The sequence below is a fragment of the Macaca thibetana genome, chromosome 13, assembly GCF_024542745.1.
Source record: "Macaca thibetana thibetana isolate TM-01 chromosome 13, ASM2454274v1, whole genome shotgun sequence".
In the NCBI taxonomy this organism is placed as follows: domain Eukaryota; kingdom Metazoa; phylum Chordata; class Mammalia; order Primates; family Cercopithecidae; genus Macaca; species Macaca thibetana.
The window spans coordinates 22132352-22150527 of record NC_065590.1 but is presented as its reverse complement, the minus strand read 5'-3'; the positions used below and the strand labels follow the sequence as shown (position 1 = coordinate 22150527).

The 18176-nt window shown below is 35.2% G+C and overlaps 1 protein-coding gene across 3 annotated transcripts in view; it reads left to right on the top strand.

The window, feature by feature from the left end:
• Window positions 1-18176, top strand: part of DNAH6 (dynein axonemal heavy chain 6) — a 368310-nt gene that overhangs the window by 95191 nt on the left and 254943 nt on the right. For all 3 annotated transcript variants that reach the window (XM_050754693.1, XM_050754695.1, XM_050754692.1), the window contains exons 11-12: window positions 3017-3217; window positions 17888-18008. In XM_050754693.1, the coding sequence (XP_050610650.1) occupies window positions 3017-3217; window positions 17888-18008 (322 nt within the window). The remainder of the gene's footprint in view (window positions 1-3016; window positions 3218-17887; window positions 18009-18176) is intronic.

Below are 18176 nucleotides of genomic sequence, written 5' to 3'. Positions count from 1 at the left end.
CACCTTTGCCGCATCACATAACCTAATCATGGGACTGGCATCGCATTATATTCACAACTCTCACCCACACTCAAAACGAGGGGATTGAACAGCATGTGTATACAGGGGCAGGAATTTTGGGGGTCATCTTAGAATTCTGCCTCCTATATTTGCATAGGTTAGTAAACCAGTCAAAGTCTGTATCTTCTGTTGTTAGCTGCTGTACTCTGATTCAAAAGCACTAGTAATCAAGATCTCTAGATTTTAGTCTTGGCTTTACAATTAATAAGCTATTTGACTTTGGGAAAACCACTTCTGGGGTTCAGTTTCTGCATTTATATGATGAGAAGTCATATGAGTTCTAGCGTTGCTTCCTCTTCCAGCAGTCTATGATTCTGTAATTTATGGGATAGGCAGTTTGAAGGCATTTACAATGACAAACAGACTACTGAGGTCCCTGTGATTGGAAGCTCACTCAAGAGCTCCTATGCCAAGAGGCACTGGACTCTCATGTCCCCTTCTGGCCACAAGACTCATGTCCTTCACATGGGATGCAGGTGTCCTGGACTGCAGATGACAAAAGGAGGCTCTCTCACAAGCAGCTGGCTGTCTTTTACCCCCAAGGGGTGGTCCTCAAAAAACTGAATACCCTTTCCATTTCCTATTACAGGACCCTGTTCCCCACATGGGTATTTTTAACTTCTACATATGAAACATACATGGCCAAGCTTTGGGAATAATTAACATGCTTGTCCATCCATACCAAAATAAGATTTTATTTCATATAACCCAAAAATCAGACAATAGAAGTATAAATAGGATTATTATTCATAAATTTTCTATTTTTTCACTACAATTTTAGTCATTAGCCTTAATCATTCCCTATGATTCCAAACACACATACACACAGAGATTAATCTAAAGGAAAATTATATACCTAAGTCATGATCTCTTACTTTGCTCTTGCTTAGGTTACCTATGGTTTCCTAACACTTGATTCAATATATACTTTTGAATTCTAATATTTCTTGCTGTGTGAGACAAACCTCCCATTGCATTTGATTCTGTTTACTGCTTCTGCTAATTGAAATAGACTCCTCCTTTGGTTTAATTGAAATAGACTTCTCCTTTGGTTTAATTGAAATAGACTCCTCCTTTGGTTTCTATTTCTGTAGCAACATTTTTTCCTTCTCAGTCATCTTTCCAAGAGCCTCTTTTATATCTATAGATCCAATACTTTTCTTTTAAGTCTCATTCATGGTCATCTGGAAATCTTCACCTGAATGTCCTACAGTTAACTTCAATTCACCAATATGAATGGAACTTATCAATTTCTTCGAAAACTTGCTCCTCCTTCCCTGTCTCCATCTCAATGAAAGGTGCCCAAGCCAGCAATCTGGGAGTTCTCCTAGATGCCCAGATGCCCAAGCCAGCAATCTGGGAGTTCCCCTAGAGTCTCCCTTACCTCCTTGAGATCAGGTCATCAGTTCTTGTGTGCTGAACCATGGTTGCACCCACTCTGCCACTCTTCTCCATTGGGACCTCATCATCTCTCTTCTGGCCCGCTGAAATAGTCTGCTCTCATCTGCCTGCCTCTTTCCCTTCTAATCCATTTTCCACATTGCTGACAGCAAGATTATTCTCATAAGCAAATCTAATCATGTCCCTTTCCTGCTTAAAATTTCTCCATTGCCTGTAGTAGCATCTCTCACAAGATGTTCTGTGAGTTGTTGATAAGTATTCCAAGACAAAGGGGGTTGTGATATACATTTGTATATTACAGATATAAAAAATCCTGTTTAGCAGGTCCTGAGAAAATTCCTGTTTAACTTCGTGTAACTCAAGATTTCTTCTCAAATTTACCTTGGTAGTTAGGACCCTTTATCCTCTGGGTAGCCCCCAGTCACAGTTTGGGGATTACTGGCCCATGGGCTAATACTGGCATCATGCACAAGGCCTTTCATGAAGGGGCTGACTGCGTCTGCAGAGTATCCTCTTTCTGCACTGCAGTGCTGATGCTCCAGTGCCTAAATGACTCACCTGCCTGCCCCTTGGGTCCCACACACAATGACTTAGCAAGGATTATACTGTTGTCTGATATACTTGACAAGCTCCTCTTCATCTTTTGAGACTCATTTAAAGACTTACCTTTTCTTTATCTCATTTTCTCTAATTAGACTTTATATTTATTATAAATTACAAACTAAACATGCTCATTGAAGAGACTTTGAAAAACACAGGAAAAGATTATTAAAATAATCCATAATATTATGTACCAAAAATAAAAACCCATTAACATTTTTATATGCTTCTGTCCAGTCTTGTCTTAGTGCATACTGATATGCTGACATACATAACTTACCATGAGGTTATCTACAGAGATAGATATAGATACATATTTACATTGAGATAATATGATATACCAGTTTTATATCCTGCTCACTCTCTTTTATTCAAACTTAACATTATATCATAAGCTTTTTCTCATGTCATTAATTATTTTTGGGAGATGCCATTTTGTAAGGATATGTAATTTTCCATTGTATAAAGGCACCAGAACTTATATAACTATACTTCTACTTTTGAACACTTAAGTGTTTCTCTGATTAGTTATTAATACAAGAAATACTGCAATGATTGTCCTTGCACATAAATCTTTGTTTACATTTCTATTTTTCCCATAGATTAGCTTTCTGGAATATAAATTACTACTCAAAGAATATAAACTTTTAACCCTCCCTTTAAATTTTCCCATAGACTTCCTTGGCTTTCCTTCCATTGTGATCTGCTAGTGTTTTGTTCACACTTCAAATGTAGAACTCATCACCATGTGTTGCAATTTTTTTGTCTCTCTCAATTAGAAAACATGTGTTCTGAAGGTAGGGCCATGTCTTTTGATTTGTTGTACACTCAGAATCAGCACAATACCCAGCCTGGTTGAATAAGTTATTCTTATTTATTTTAGCATTTCATAAAATTCAAAAGAATTTATAAACATGCGCATTTACTTTTATGTTTATGCCTTTCTCGTTGACAGGATGGTATTTTGGGTGCAGTTAATCATTGTCAAAACACTGTGTTATCAGTTCCTAATCTCGTGCCTGATTCGTATTTTGATGCTTTCACCAGCCCTTATATTAACAACAAACTTGAAGAAAAAACCTGTGGAACTGGGCCAAGTTTAGCAGCCGTATTCGAGGATGATAAGAATTTTCACACAATTATTTCTCAAATAAAGGTATATTTACTCTGACTAAAACTATTTTATAATATTCTCAATTTTTGTGAAATTAAGTAATATGTATTTTTTCTTTCTTATCTCTAAATGTTCTGTATGTGAAAATTGGCATGTGCCTAATCTCTAAATGGTAAAATTTGAAAATAATATTTGTTCTCTAGAAATTGTCCTGTTGAGCATGAAATAATTTTTTAAAAGCATTAAAATAGGGCCCGGCATAGTGGTTTACACCTGTAATCCTAGCACTTTGGGAGGCTGAGGCAGGCAGATCACGAGGTCAGGAGATAGAGACCATCCTGGCTAACACGGTGAAACCCCATCTTTACTAAGAAATACAAAACATTAGCCAGGCGTGGTGGCAGGTGCCTGTAGTCCCAGCTACTTGGGAAGCTGAGGTAGGAGAATGGCGTGAACCTGGGAGGCAAACTTGCAGTGAGCCGAGATCACGCCACTGCACTCCAGCCTGCGTGACAGAGTGAGACTCCTAAAAAAAAAAAAAAGGCGTTAAAATATCTGGAGAAACAGTTACTTATCATTAGCGATCCATGTGCACGTGTTTTTGGGAAAGTAATCCTGGCTGTTGAGGATGCTGAAACACAGTCAGAGCCAGGGTGACTCACCAGCCAACACAATGTCTTTTACTAAAGTCATTTTTCATTACATGTTTAATGTTTTATTAAAACAAAAACATGGTGTTTCACTATTTGGGGCCCTTTAGAAAATAAATATAATGGCATCTATCCATAGCCACTCAAATGCAAGCACTAACTAAAGCATGCTTGAAGACTTTGAAAATAGTATTCTACACATAAAAGTTTTATCTTAGTTGTCCCAATTTTTAAACTCAAAAGCACACTTACCAAGGTGATTGACGTGAGAAGGTAAAGAAACAAGCATTATTCCTTGACTTGCTTCTCTCCTACATTTCTGAGTAACCTAATCTCCTGTGTGGAAAAATAGGAATGCGGCCCTCAAAATACTGCAAATACCTTTTCTTCTTGACACCAAAATGATACTGTAATTTTCAAACTTAAAATTTACCCATTTGTCAGTCATAAATATCCGTTATATATACATTCCTATGTAACTTAAAATTAGCATAGTGTTTCAATCTCTAATTTATTCATCAAAATATGGTTGTAACTGTCATGGTATGATTTTAAAAGCAAACAACATTTTCCATCTACTACTGTCTCTGCTTATGGTGGAATTCTTATTCTCAGCTACATTATTTTAAATCATCAATTCAAAAGTTGTAAGCTCCTGCCATGTTGGTTTGGCCTCTTTCATAATTTTAACTTTGCAAATTGACTCCATGTATGTTCTAATTCTAAAATTTCATCCTAGATTTTTGTGTTTTTTGCATTAATACTTATACTAAGGAGGATATTCCACAACCTTATTTCATTTAGTAACTACCAGATTTTCTGGTACCAAAATAGTTTTCTGATTCATCAACTTTCTCTCCCTTAGACAATTATTTTTTTAAATTATGACTATAACATTTGTAATTAAAAGTTATATTTTCAATTCAGAGAGCCAAGGATAATTGCAACTGTCTAAATATGAATCACCCACATATCTTCTAAAATTAGTAAGAACCTACAAGAAAAAGAAATAAAACTAAACAAAATTTATACCCTTAAGAAGTAGCTGAAAGAAAGAGAATACCCAAGTGTCAAATTACCTCTGAGAAGAAAAATAAACACATACACCAATGAGCTTTCTTCCTCATGCTCCTGCCACAGCCTTTGCAGACAGTGAGGCCAGTCCTTGGGAAATCTACAAAAGAGAGAAGCAAGGAGATAGCAGTTAATCTAAGAAGCTGAGGTTAATCTAAAGTCACAGCCAGAAAGAAGCCTATCCTACATGCAAAAATGATTTTAAAAAGTCCTGGTGTATCAGAGGACTGACTACAGGAAGGAGACTTAAAAGTGAAGGCTACTCAAGATGCCATTAGTTCTGGGGGAGGAAATAAGGTTAAAAATAAAAATTAAAAAGTTTTAAAAATTTCTGAAGAAGATGAGGCATTATATGAACATTGGATGGTGCAGAGAAAATGAAGCAACTACTGAAAATGTAAGTTCTGTAAAACAAAAAAGAACCTACTTGGGAGGCTGAGGTGGGAAGATTACTTGAGCTCCAGAGGCAAAGGCTGTAGTGAGCCAAGATCATGCCACTGCACTCCGGCCTGGGCAGCAGAGCAAGACTCTGTCTCAAGAAAAAATCAAATAAATGAGAGTATATCCAACTTTTTTCCTGTCACCATAAAATAAAATAAAACATATTTCATTTTGCTCCACTGACAGAACAGAATGCTCTTGAACTAAAAATCTTATAAATCACCCAATCCCTGAGCTAAAGAAATTAAAATAGGTTAACTACATGCAAGTCTACTAACAACCATGAAGCAAAAACAACACTACGCACTGAAGTAAATATTCTCAAAGAAGCATTCAAATATACAAAAAGCCACAATGAATTAAAAATTAAAATTTAAAAATATAAATGGAAGGGAAAAAAGATGAAATCATCTCAGAAATGAAGACTAAATTACACAGTGCTCAAAGGAGAATAAGGTCAAGAGTTTAACATCACTAGAAGAATGATGGGAAACCAAAGTAATTAGTATAGAAGAAAGATAAGAAAACAACCAAGAGAATGAATGAAAATAAGATCGAGAAATCAGTAAAGTGGTACAGAGAGAAAATAATTATAATGGAAGACAGGCAAAGAAGAAATAACATACATATAATTGGTGTGTCTGTAAGAGGAAAACAAAAGAAGAGGATACAGCAAACATTTATTTTTAACTATAGTTCAGGAAAAGAAAATTTGAATGTATATATCGAAAGGGCCTACAGAGTTCCTTGGAAAATTACCCACAACAATCAACTCTGAGATATAGCCTTTTAAAATTATTAGATTTTAAGGCTAAAGAATTTTTCTGCAGGTGTTACAGAGACAAGAGAATTAGACTACCATCAGACTTCTCAAAAACAACATAAGAAGTAAGGCAGTAATGGAGGAGCAATTTAAAAAAAAAAAAAACCCATGGAAAGAAAATGTGCATCAAGAATTTTATCTAGCCAAGCTAGTCTTTTAAGTATCAAGGCCATACAAAAATAGTTTTCAACATGCAAGAACCCAGGGAATTTGGTACTCATTAGGAATCTACTACACGATGAGTTTCATCCAGCTAAGAAATAACTTTGGGGGAAAAAAGCTGATACTGATAGGGAACATTTAACATATTTAATTGTAGATCTATATGAGCCTTTAAAAAAAGATAGAGACAAGAATAGGAAACTAGTATATAAATGTACGTTCTAATGAAGTTGAAATAGTGCAACTTTAAAAATAGAGAAGGAAGAGAATAAGAGAAAAGTAGAATAAGGTTATTGATTAATGTACAGTTAATAGGCTGGAATTAAAGAATATCAGTAAAAACCAACAAATCAAAGTATGAAAGGTTAATAAGGAAACAAGTGACTAATGGTATTTTAAAAAAATATATTGTCACTCAGAGAAAGAAAGAAAGAAGCACACATACAACCATAAGACACATAGAAAATAATATGACCAAGTTGGGACCAAATATATCAGTAATGTGATGAATATAAATGAGCTCAATTCATCTATTAAGAGAAAAAGATTTTCAATTTGGCTCCCAAGGCAAGACAAAACAATATTCTGGATACAAGGGAGAAATCCAAAACAAAATGATTCAGAAAGGTTAAAAATGAAAAGATGCTCAATGTTGTAGGGGCAAATGTAAACAATAAGAAAATGGGGCTTGTAATCCTATGAGTCAGGGATCCTTAATGCCAGATGCTATGATTTGCTAAGAGACCTCACAGGACTCAGTGTATAATTTTACTCATGGCTATGATGTATTATGGTGTAAGGATATAAAACAAAATTAACAAATGGAAAAGGCACATGGGATAAAGTTCAGAGGAAACCAGGCACAGCTTCCAAGAATCCTCTCCAGTGGAGTCACACAGGAGGCATTAATTCCTCCAGCAGTGGATTTTGACAACACAAATGAAATATCACCTAGCAGGGAAGCTCATTAGAGTCTCAATAATGAAGGTTTTATTTGAGGACTGGCTTCTTTTCGGTACAATGATATATTTTCCTTTGGGTATTGATATGGTTTCGCTGTGTTCCACCCAAATCTTATCTTGAATTGTAGCTCCCGTAATCTCCAAGTGTAGTGTGAGGGACCTAGTAGGAGGTAATTGAATCATGGGAGCGGGTTTTCCCGTGCTGTTCTCGTGATAGTGAATAAGCCTCATGAGATCTGATGGTTTCATAAAGGGCAGTTCCCCTGCACATGATCTCTTGCCTGCTACCACTTAAGATGCACCTTTGCTCCTCCTCTGCCTTCTGCCATGATTGTGAGGCCTCCCCAGCCATGTGAAACTGTGAGTCCATTAAACCTCTTTTTGTTTATAAAGTACTTAGTCTTGGGTATGTCTGTATTAGCAGTGTGAGAACAGACTAATACATGTACATACCCAACAATGGGATTGCTGGGTCCAATGGTAGCTCTGTTTTAAGTTCTTTGAGAAATCTCCAAACTGCTTTCCATAGTGGATGAACTAACTTACATTCCCACTAATTGTGTATAAGTATTCCCTTTTCTCCATAGCCTCCCTAGGTATGGAGAAATAACTACTATTTATTAGCTTTATAATAGCCATTCTGCCTTGTGTGAGATGGCATCTCATCATGGTTTTGATTTGCATTTCTCTGATGATTAGTGATAATTAGCATTTTTTCATATGTTTGCTGGCTGCTTGTATATCTTCTTTTGAGAAGTGTCTATTCATGTATTTTGCCCATTTTTTGATGAGGTCATTTGTTTTTTTGCTTGTTGATTTAAGTTTTTAATAGATTATGGATATTAGACCTTTGTCAAATGTGTAATTTGTGAATATTTTCTCCCATTATATAGGTTGTGTGCTTATTGAAAATTTCTTTTGCTGTGCAGGTGCTCTTTAGTTTAATTTGGTGTCACTTGTCAATTTTTGTTTTTGTTGCAATTGTTTTTGCAAACAACCAACAATTCTTTGCCAAGCCTGTGTCGAGAAGGGTATTTTCTAGGTTTTCTTGTGGGAATTTTATAGTTTGAGATTGTACATTTAAATCTTTAATCCATCTTGAGTTAATTTTTGTATGTAGTGAAAGGTAGAGGTGCAGTTTCATTCTTCTGCAGATGGCTAGTGAGTTATTCCAGCACCATTTGTTGAATAGGGAATCTTTTCCCCATTGCTTGTTTTTGTCAACTTCATCAAAGATTAGATGGTTGTGGGTGTGCAGCTTTATCTCTGGGTTTTCTATTCTGTTCTATTGGTCTATGTGTCTGTTTTTGTACCAATATCTTGCTGTTTTGGTTACTGTAGACTTGTAGCATAGTTTGAAGCCAGGTAATATGCTGCCTTTAGCTTTGTTGTTTTTGGTTAGAATTGCTTTGGCTAGTGGGCTCCTTTTTGGTTCCATATGAATTTTAGAATAGTGTTTTTTTTTAATTCTGTGAAAAAAGATGTAAGTAGTTTGATAGGAATCGCATTGAATCTGTAAATTGCTTTGGGCATTATGGCCATTTTAACAATAATGATTATTCCAGTCCACGAGCATGGAATCTTTTTCCATCTCTAATTTATTTCAGCAGTGTTTTGTAGTTCTCCATGTAGAAATATTTTACCTCCTTGGTTTGGCTGTATTCCTAGGCATTTCATTTTGTGTGTATGTGGTTATCATAAATGGGATTGAGTTATTGATTTGAATCTTAACTTGACCATATAAGGTGTATAGAAATGCTACTGATTTTTGTACATTTATTTTGTATTCCAAAACTTTACTGAAGTCATTTATCAGTTCTAGGGGCCTTTTGGCAGAGTCTTTAGAGGATTTTAGGTATAGAATTATATCATCAGCAAAGAGAGATCATTTGACTTCTTCCCTTCCTATTTGTATGTCTTTTATTTCTTTCTCTTGCGTGATTGCTGTGGCTAGAACTTCCAGTACTATGTTGAATAACAGCAGTAAGGGTGAGCATCCTTGTCTCGTTCTAGGACTCAAGGGGAATGGTTTCAACTTTTGTCCATGCAGTATGATGTTGCTGTGTGTTTGTCATGAATGGCTCTTATTATTTTGAAGTCTGTTCCTTTGATCCCTAGTCTGCTTAGAGATTTTATCATGAAGGGATGTTGCATTTTATCAAAAGCTGTTTCTGTGTCTATTGAGATGATCATATGATTTTTGCTTTAAATTCTCTCCATCTGGTGAATCACATTTATTGATTTGCATATGTTAAAACAGCCTTGAATCCCAGGAATAAAGTCTACTTGTTTGTGGTGTATTAACTTTTTGATGTGCTTCTAGATTCTGTTCACTAGTATTTTGTTAAGGATTTTTTGCATCTATGTTCGTCAGGAATATTGGCCTGAAGTTTTCTTTTTTCATTGTGTCTCTGCCAGATATTGGTGTCAGGGTGATACTAGCTTAGTATTCAATAGAATGAGCTAGGAATGAAACCTTCCTCTTCGATATTTTGGAATAGTTTTAGTAGAACTGGTACCAGTTCTTTGTATATCTGGTAGAATTTGACTGTTAATCCATCTGGTCCAGGGCTTTTTTATTTTTATTTTTTTGGTAGATTTTTTAAATTATTTATTCAATTTCTAAACTTGTTACTGGTTTGTTCGGGGTTTCACTGTCATTCTGGTTCAGTTTTGGCAGGTTGTATATTTCCAGGAATTTATCCATTTCCTCTAGATTTTCTAATTTGTGTATAGAATTATTCATAATAGTCTCTGAGGATCTTTTTTATTTCTCTAGAATCTGTTGTAATTTCATCTTTGTCAATTCTGGTTGTGTTTATTCTTTTTCCTTTTTATTTGTTAATCCAGAGTCAATTGTTGGAGTGCCAGGTTTAAGTCTTCAATTTCTTTATTAGTTTTCTGCCTCAATGATCAGTCACTGTTAGTGGGCGTGTTCAAGGATCCCACTATTGTTGTGTGACTGTCTATGTCTTTTTGTAGGTCTAGAAGTAATTTTATAATAAATCTGGGTGCTGTAATGTTGGCTGTGTATGTATTTAGAACAGCCAAGTCTTGTTGTTGAATTGTACCCTTTATCATTACATAATGCCCTTCTTTTTCCTTCTTAATTGGTGTTGGTTTATCCTCTATTTTATCTGATATTATAATAGTGACTCCTGCTCTTTTTAGTTTTCCATTTTCATGGTAGGTCTTTTTTCATCTCTTTACTTTCAGCCTATGGGTGTTGTTACATGTGAGACAGTTCTCTTGAAGACAGCAAATCATTGAGTCTTGTCTTTTTATCCAGCTATCCTCTCTATGTTTTTTACATGGAGCATTTAGACCACTTAACTAACCCCACATTCAGGTTTAGTTAAAATTGATAATTTTTTAGGGAAATATATTTACTGGAATTGTGCACATTAGAAATAGAGCTCCTACCAATATCCACAGAAGATATACAGAAAGTTACCAAAGAAATACTCTACAAAAAGCACCAGGCCCAAATGGGGGAAATTTATCAAATCTCCAAAGACTAGATATTCACAATGCCACCTCAATTATTCTAGAATATTGAAAATGGCTGATAGAAAATGCTTCTTTCATGATAGCAGCAAGAAAGTAATATAGTTAGGAATAAATTTAATAAGAAATGCTAAAAACCCATATGAAGAACACTTTTATGTTTTTAAAAAATCTTCTGTAAGACACAAAAATAGGCTTGGAAAAAATTTCTTAAATGGGATGACTCAACATGATAAAGATGATTTTTCTCTCTAGGTTAATTTATAATTTTAATACATGCCAATAAAAATTTCTTAAATGGGATGCCTCAACATGATAATGATGTTTTATTCTCTCTAGGTTAATTTATAATTTTAACACATGCCAATGAAAATACTGACAAGTTTATAATAAAGCTTATATGCATAAATAGACATCTAAGAATAACTACCAAAATGTTGAAAAAAGAAAAGCTATGAGGAGTACTATACTGCCCAAATATTTAATATAAACACTCTATAATTAAAAGAACATGGTACTGGCACATGAATAGCTGTCAGACCAGTAGAATAGAATAGACACCAAAGTACATATAGAAATGTATAAAATATATAATATCTGAAATCACTGAGACAAATACGAATTTTTCATAAATGTAGCTGGTACAACTGAATGGCTATTTGGATAAAGATAAAATTAGATCATGGTTCACATTCTACACACCAATATATAGATTAGGGATCTGAAAATAAAATAAAACTGTAAGTAAAGATGGACAAATTCTTTTATGATTTGTTCATAAAAAGGGTTATCTAACTATGACTCAAAAATCTGGATGCAAGAATAGAATGAATTGATAAATTTGATTACACAACAAATAAATCTTTTGCAAAGAAAAATTTAAACAAAGTAAAAATACACTTATAAACAGGGAGAATCTATCTGTATTACATATTACAGCTAAGGGCTAATATTTCTAATACTAGAGAGAGGGGAAACCAAAACTAGATAGAAAAATGGTCAAAACACATTCTTCACAGACATAGAAAAAAACTGCTTTAAAATGCATATGGAACCAAAAAAGAGCCTATATAGCCAAGACAATCCTAAGCAAAAGGAACAAAGCTGGAAGCATCACACTACTCAACTTCAAACTATGCTACAAGGCTACCTTAACTAAAACAGCATGGTACTGATACAAAACAGACATGTAGACCAATGGCATAAAATAGAGATCTCAGAAATAAAACTGCACAACCATCTGATCTTCAACAAACCTAACAAAAACAATCAACGGGGAAAAGATTCCCTATTTAATAAATGGTGCTGGGAGAACTGGCTAGCCATATGCAGAAAATTGAGACTGGACCCCTTCCTTACACCTTATACAAAAATTAACTCAAGATGGATTAAAGATTTAAATGTAAAACCCAAAACGATAAAAATCATAGAAGAAAATCTAGGCAACACCATTCAGGACATAGGCATAGGCAAAGATCTCATGACAAAACATCAAAAGCAATTGCAACAAAAGCAAAAATTGACAAATGGGATTTAATTAAACTAAAGAACTTCTGCACAACAAAAGAAATTATCATCAGAGTGAACAGACAACCTACAGAATAGGAAAACTTTCTGCAATCTGGGCAAAGGACATGAACAGACATTTCTCAAAAGAAGACATTTATGTGGTATATATATATTATATAATATGTGGCGCATATATATATATATATGAAAGCTCAACATCACTGATCATTAGAGAAATGCAAATCAAAACCACAAACACATACCATCTCACACCACTCAGAATGGCAATTATTAAAACATCAAGAAACAACAGATAATGGTGAGGCTGTGGAGAACAGGAAGGCTTTTTACACTGTTGGTGAAATTAGTTCAACCTTTATGGAAGACAGTGTGGTGATTCCTCAAAGACCTAGAACCAGAAATACCATTTGACCCAGAAATCTCATTCCCGGGTATATACCCAAAGGAATATTCATTCTGTTATAAAGATATATGCACACACATATTCATTGCAGCACTATTCACAATCACAAAGACATGGAATTAATCCAAATGCCCATAAGTGATAGACTGGATAAAGAAAATGTGGTATATATACACCATGGAATACTGTGCAGCCATAAAAAAGAATGAGATCATGTCCTGTGCAGTGATATGATGGAGCTGGAAGTCATTATCCTCAACAAACTATCACATAAACAGAAAATACCATGTATTCTCACTTATAAGTGGAAGCTGAACAATGAGAACACATGGACACAGGGAGGGGAATAACACACACTGGGACCCATCAGGGTGTGTGGAGAGGAAGAACAACAGGATAAATAGCAAATACATGTGGAGCTTAATACCTAGGTGATGGGTTGATAGGTGCAACAAACCACCATGGCATACATTTACCTATGTAACAAACCTGCATATCCTATCCTGCACATGTATCCTGGAACTTAAAATTAAATTGTTTAATTTAATTTTAAAAAAAGAAAAATGGTCAAAACTTATGATAAAAAGTTCATAAACATAGCATCTAAACATATGAAAAGGTAGTCTACTCATAAGATTAATGAGAATTAAAACAGATATAATTTCTCAACTATCAGATTAGCAAAATTAAAAAGTATACCAACACTTTCTGGTGATTACCCTATGGGTAAATAAACGCTCTCACATTATGCTTGTGGGAATGCAAAAAATAAAAGAACATTTTGCAAAATAAAACTATACATGCATTTACCTTTTGATCCAACAATACAACCTTTAAAATGTATCCTAAAAACATACGTTTTCAACAATACATAAGTACTAGATTACTTATTGCAGCATTGTTTATGAGTGCAAAATATTGGAAACTACCAAAATAGCCATGTGTAGAAAAATTATTGAATAATCTATGGTATATCCACACAAAGGAATACTATGCGACTGAATAAATGGATGAAGAAGTTGGTTATTAATTAATATAGAGTGATTTCCAGGACATATTGTTAGATGGAAAAGGCAAAGTACAAAAGAATATCTATAGTATACTACTGTTTATGTCAGAAGTAGGAAGGAAAGGGAGATAAACCAGAAACTAAGGAAATTAGTTACCTAGAGGAGGTAATGTGAATGGTGTAGGAAGAGTGAGGAAGGTGGGTAAGAAGTGAAAAAAATGGGGAAGTGACTATTTTCTGAGTATACCTTTTAATATAGTTCTAAAAATAATCAACAAAATGGAGAGCAAAACCCTAAAACAAAATACAAACAAAAAGAAATAAACCCACATGTATTTCAAATGAAATACATAACCACACTAAAGGAATGGGGGAAAATAACTAAACTAAGTAACTTTTGAGCACAGTATTTTGGCCATGTACCCTGAGGATGAAAAACCACCATAACTGCAGTAAATACTGAACTCTGGTTAGTAGGTTTGTTTTTTGCAGTGGTGTTAGTGTATTAGCAATGCTGAAACTACTTTCTGTGTATTTTATTTAGACTTGAGCAAAACAAATAAATGTATTGTGAATGATGAAATGAGGTTACTCATCCTAAGACAGGGAGTTACAAATATGGAAGAGGGAAGGCTGGAATGAACCCTATGTTGTTGCATTGGAATGGAGTTGTGAACTCATGGATTTTAATTGATCTTTAGAAAGATAAAGAAATGTGTAGGGTTTTGTGATTGTATGTGGGGTGTATGTGTGTTTCCTAGACCTGTCTGCTGAAATAGCCTACAAGCAATGACATCCCAATACCAATGAGCACATCTAGTATCCACATGTTAGTTTCTATATATCATTCCCAATTGAAAGGAACTCTCTTTGTTCTTTTTGCAGAACTCTCTTCTTCAAGGGGTGGGGCAGGACAGTACAATATGAGCCTTGAGAATATTATTCAGCTAAAAAATAAGAACATGCCCAAATAACAATGGAGACATGTAGAAAAGACAAAAAGCCACCTCGAAGGGTCTCCCTGGTGAGAGGTGAAGCCAGCTGGACTTCCTGGGTTGAGTGGGGACTTGGAGAACTTAATTTTGTCTAGCTAGAGGATTGTAAATGCACCAATCAGCACTCTGTAAAAATGCACCAATCAGCGCTCTGTGTCTAGCTAAAGAATTGTAAATGCACCAATCAGCACTCTGTAAAAATGCACCAATCAGCACTCTTTGTCTAGCTGAAGGATTGTAAATGCACCAATCAGGACTCTGTGAAAATGCACCAATCAGAGCTCTGTGTCTAGCTAAAGGATTGTAAATGCACCAATCAGCACTCTGTAAAATGGACCAATCAGCACTCTGTAAGATGGACCAATCAGCAGGATGTGGGCAGGGCCAAATAAGGGAATAAAAGCTGGCTGCCCAAGCCAGCAGCCACAACCTGCTTTGGTCCTCTTCAACACTGTGGAAGCTTTGTTCTTTCCCTCTTCACAATAAATCTTGCTGCTGCTCACTCTTTGGGTCTGCACTACCTTTAAGAGCTGTAACACTCACTGCAAACGTCTGCAGCTTCACTCCTGAAGTCAGCAAGACCACGAACCCACTGGGAGGAACAAACAACTCCGGAAACACCATCTTTAAGAGCTGTAACACTCACTGCAAGAGGCTGTGGCTTCATTCTTGAAGTCAGCAAGACCAGAAACCCACCAGAAGGAACCAATTCTGGACACACTGGGACAATTTGATCAGCACCAAATCCCTTGAATAAAATGAGACTATATGAGTCCATGTTGTGAAATAATGAATTAACTAACTAATTAATTGAACGAGTGAGAAGAGAAAGTTTTTCCTTTGGTTGAATGCAAACAAATGTAGAAAGAAAACACAATTAGAAAATTCACTGCAGAAGCCATCAGCAATCAGCAAGAATCTCTGATGTGTACTAAAACGAGTACACAAAAGTATGATGAGAAATGGAGTATTTACATAACCTCAAATTCTCTGTCTATAAGCTACTTATTGCTTTCAAAGGGAAAAATAGTTTACAGTGATAAGTCTGCCAAACACTTCTTTAGCCAATGTGTTAATATTACCAGTAATGAGACAAATCAACAAGTGCCTTGTGAGATGCTGCAAAGAACATACATCAGTTATGTGTTGTTACTGCCAAAAATTTAAATCTGAGTCTAATAATGAGTAAACATAAAACACACACATGCACATATACACACAACTGAGGTACCTTTAAAAAATGTGAAGGTCATGCAAGGCAAAGAAAGATTGAGATATTGTCCCAGATTAAAGAAAACCAGCCGGGCACGGTGGCTTATGCCTGTAATTCCAGCACTTTGAGAGGCTGAGGTGGGCGGATCACAAGGTCAGGAGTTCAAGACCAGCCTAGCCAAGATTGTGAAACCCCGTCTCTACTAAAAATACAACAAAAAAAAAAAAAAAAAAATAGCGTGGTGGTGGGTGCCTGTAATCCCCACTACTCAGAAGGCTGAGACAGAGAATTGCTTGAACTCGGGAGGTGGAGGTTGCAGTGAGCCGAGATGGCACCACTGCATTCCAGCCTGGGTGACAGAGCGAGACTCTGTCTCAAAAAAAAAAAAAGAAAGAAAGAAAAAAGAACACCAAAAAGATATGAAAAGATGCAATACATGATCCTAGGTAGGAAAGTAGACCAGAACAAAAAAATGTTTTTTCCTTTTACTATGAAATTTGGTACTGGAACAAATGGTAGAATTTGTATGAGGTTGGTAATTAGGTAACAGTATTAATATTCAAGTTAATTTCCTGATTTGGACCATTATACTGTGGTTATGTAATAAAATGTCCTTGTGTTTAGTAAGTAACCTCTGAAATATTTAGGGGTAAATATGCCACATGTCTGTAACCTTCTCCCAAATGGTTCAGAGTATAATAATAGGTATATAGAGAGAGACTTATAAAGTAAATATGATAAATTGTTGAAATTTAGGGAATTTTGGTGACAGAAATATGAAATTCCTTGTGTTATTCCAGTAACACTCTTGTGAATCATACATTATTTCAAAATAAAAATGTTTTGAAAGCATATTTTGAACATTAGTGGGGTTTTCCACTTATAAGTCTTATATTGTTTCTAGCACCTGCGTGATGACATATCAGAGATACTATTTAGTCAGTTCAAAGGAAACATAGTTTGATAAAGTTCTTTTTCAATGTTTATTATAAAAAAAGAACAGAAACATTCTGGAATATTCATAAAAGCCTATTAAAACAAAATAAATGAACAAATAACTAAATGTAGACATATAGGGCATGTGCTATTCTTTGTAATTAAATTTTCTACTACCGCAAGGCATAACTGAGTCACTTTCCCTAGCATTGGTGTGTTGGATGTGTGCAATTCCATTGATCACCTCTAGTTTTCCTGGGACAAATTGCAGGCTTTTACAAGTCTTGGTAGAAAACACAAGGAAAAGGTGTGGAGCACAGCCAAGTAGGCATGGACCAAGACCAACAGCAGGTGAATCCTAACTGCCTTTCATAGACTTTGAACATATGATAATATATGTTGACACAGTTATTAAAGGGACTGAAATGATTAGAAATCATTGTCTTGGTTTAAAAAACCAAGTAGGGAAATATGGGTTAGAACCGAGTTTAAGAGAGGTGAAGAAGAAGTTTTTATTATGGCAAAGTATGAAGGACATTTTGGAATAAGAGACTGACTGATGCCAAGGATTTGATAGTAAGATTAAGCAAGTGATTTTGTGGGCATGCTAAACAGGTTTGCCTTTGCTCAAAAATGCTTTGACATAAAATATGCAGTTGGGAAAATAAGCAAGAATTGCCTCTTTGCCATATGTTTACTATCAATGTATAAGCTCACCATAAAGCAGAAACAAATTATAAGTGTGTTTCCTTTCAGTCACAGGAATAATTCTTCAAAAGTCAGGTTTAAATATGAATTTTTTTTAATCTCATAACAGTTTCTTCTCGAATCCATGAATTACTCCTTGACATCAAGAATGTATCTTCTTTCATTCATGTTTCCCAAATCAAAACATACTATTGGGCATAGAGTATGTGTGCTTGCTTGTTTCTTTGTTTAGTTGTATTGAATTAAATTCTGCTTAACAAAAATATGGTCATATTTGTCTGCTTATTTATAACATTTAGGAAACCATTCAGGCAGCATTTGAATCGGCCCGCCTCTATGCAGCTACCTTTGAAAAGTTCCAGCTATTCTTCAAGGAAAATGAAAGTCTTGATTTACAAGCTCTTAAACTTCAGGAACCTGGTAACTTGTCCATTTGTACTTACTAATTATTTTTTTAGGGATATGAGATTTGTTGTCTTTTAGGATTCTGTTTGGTGGTGTTTGGGGACACAAATGGTAGCCCAAAAGAGTTGGCCTGACAAAAGGCAAGAGTTAATTCATTTCTAGGTTATTTTCTATAGAATTACT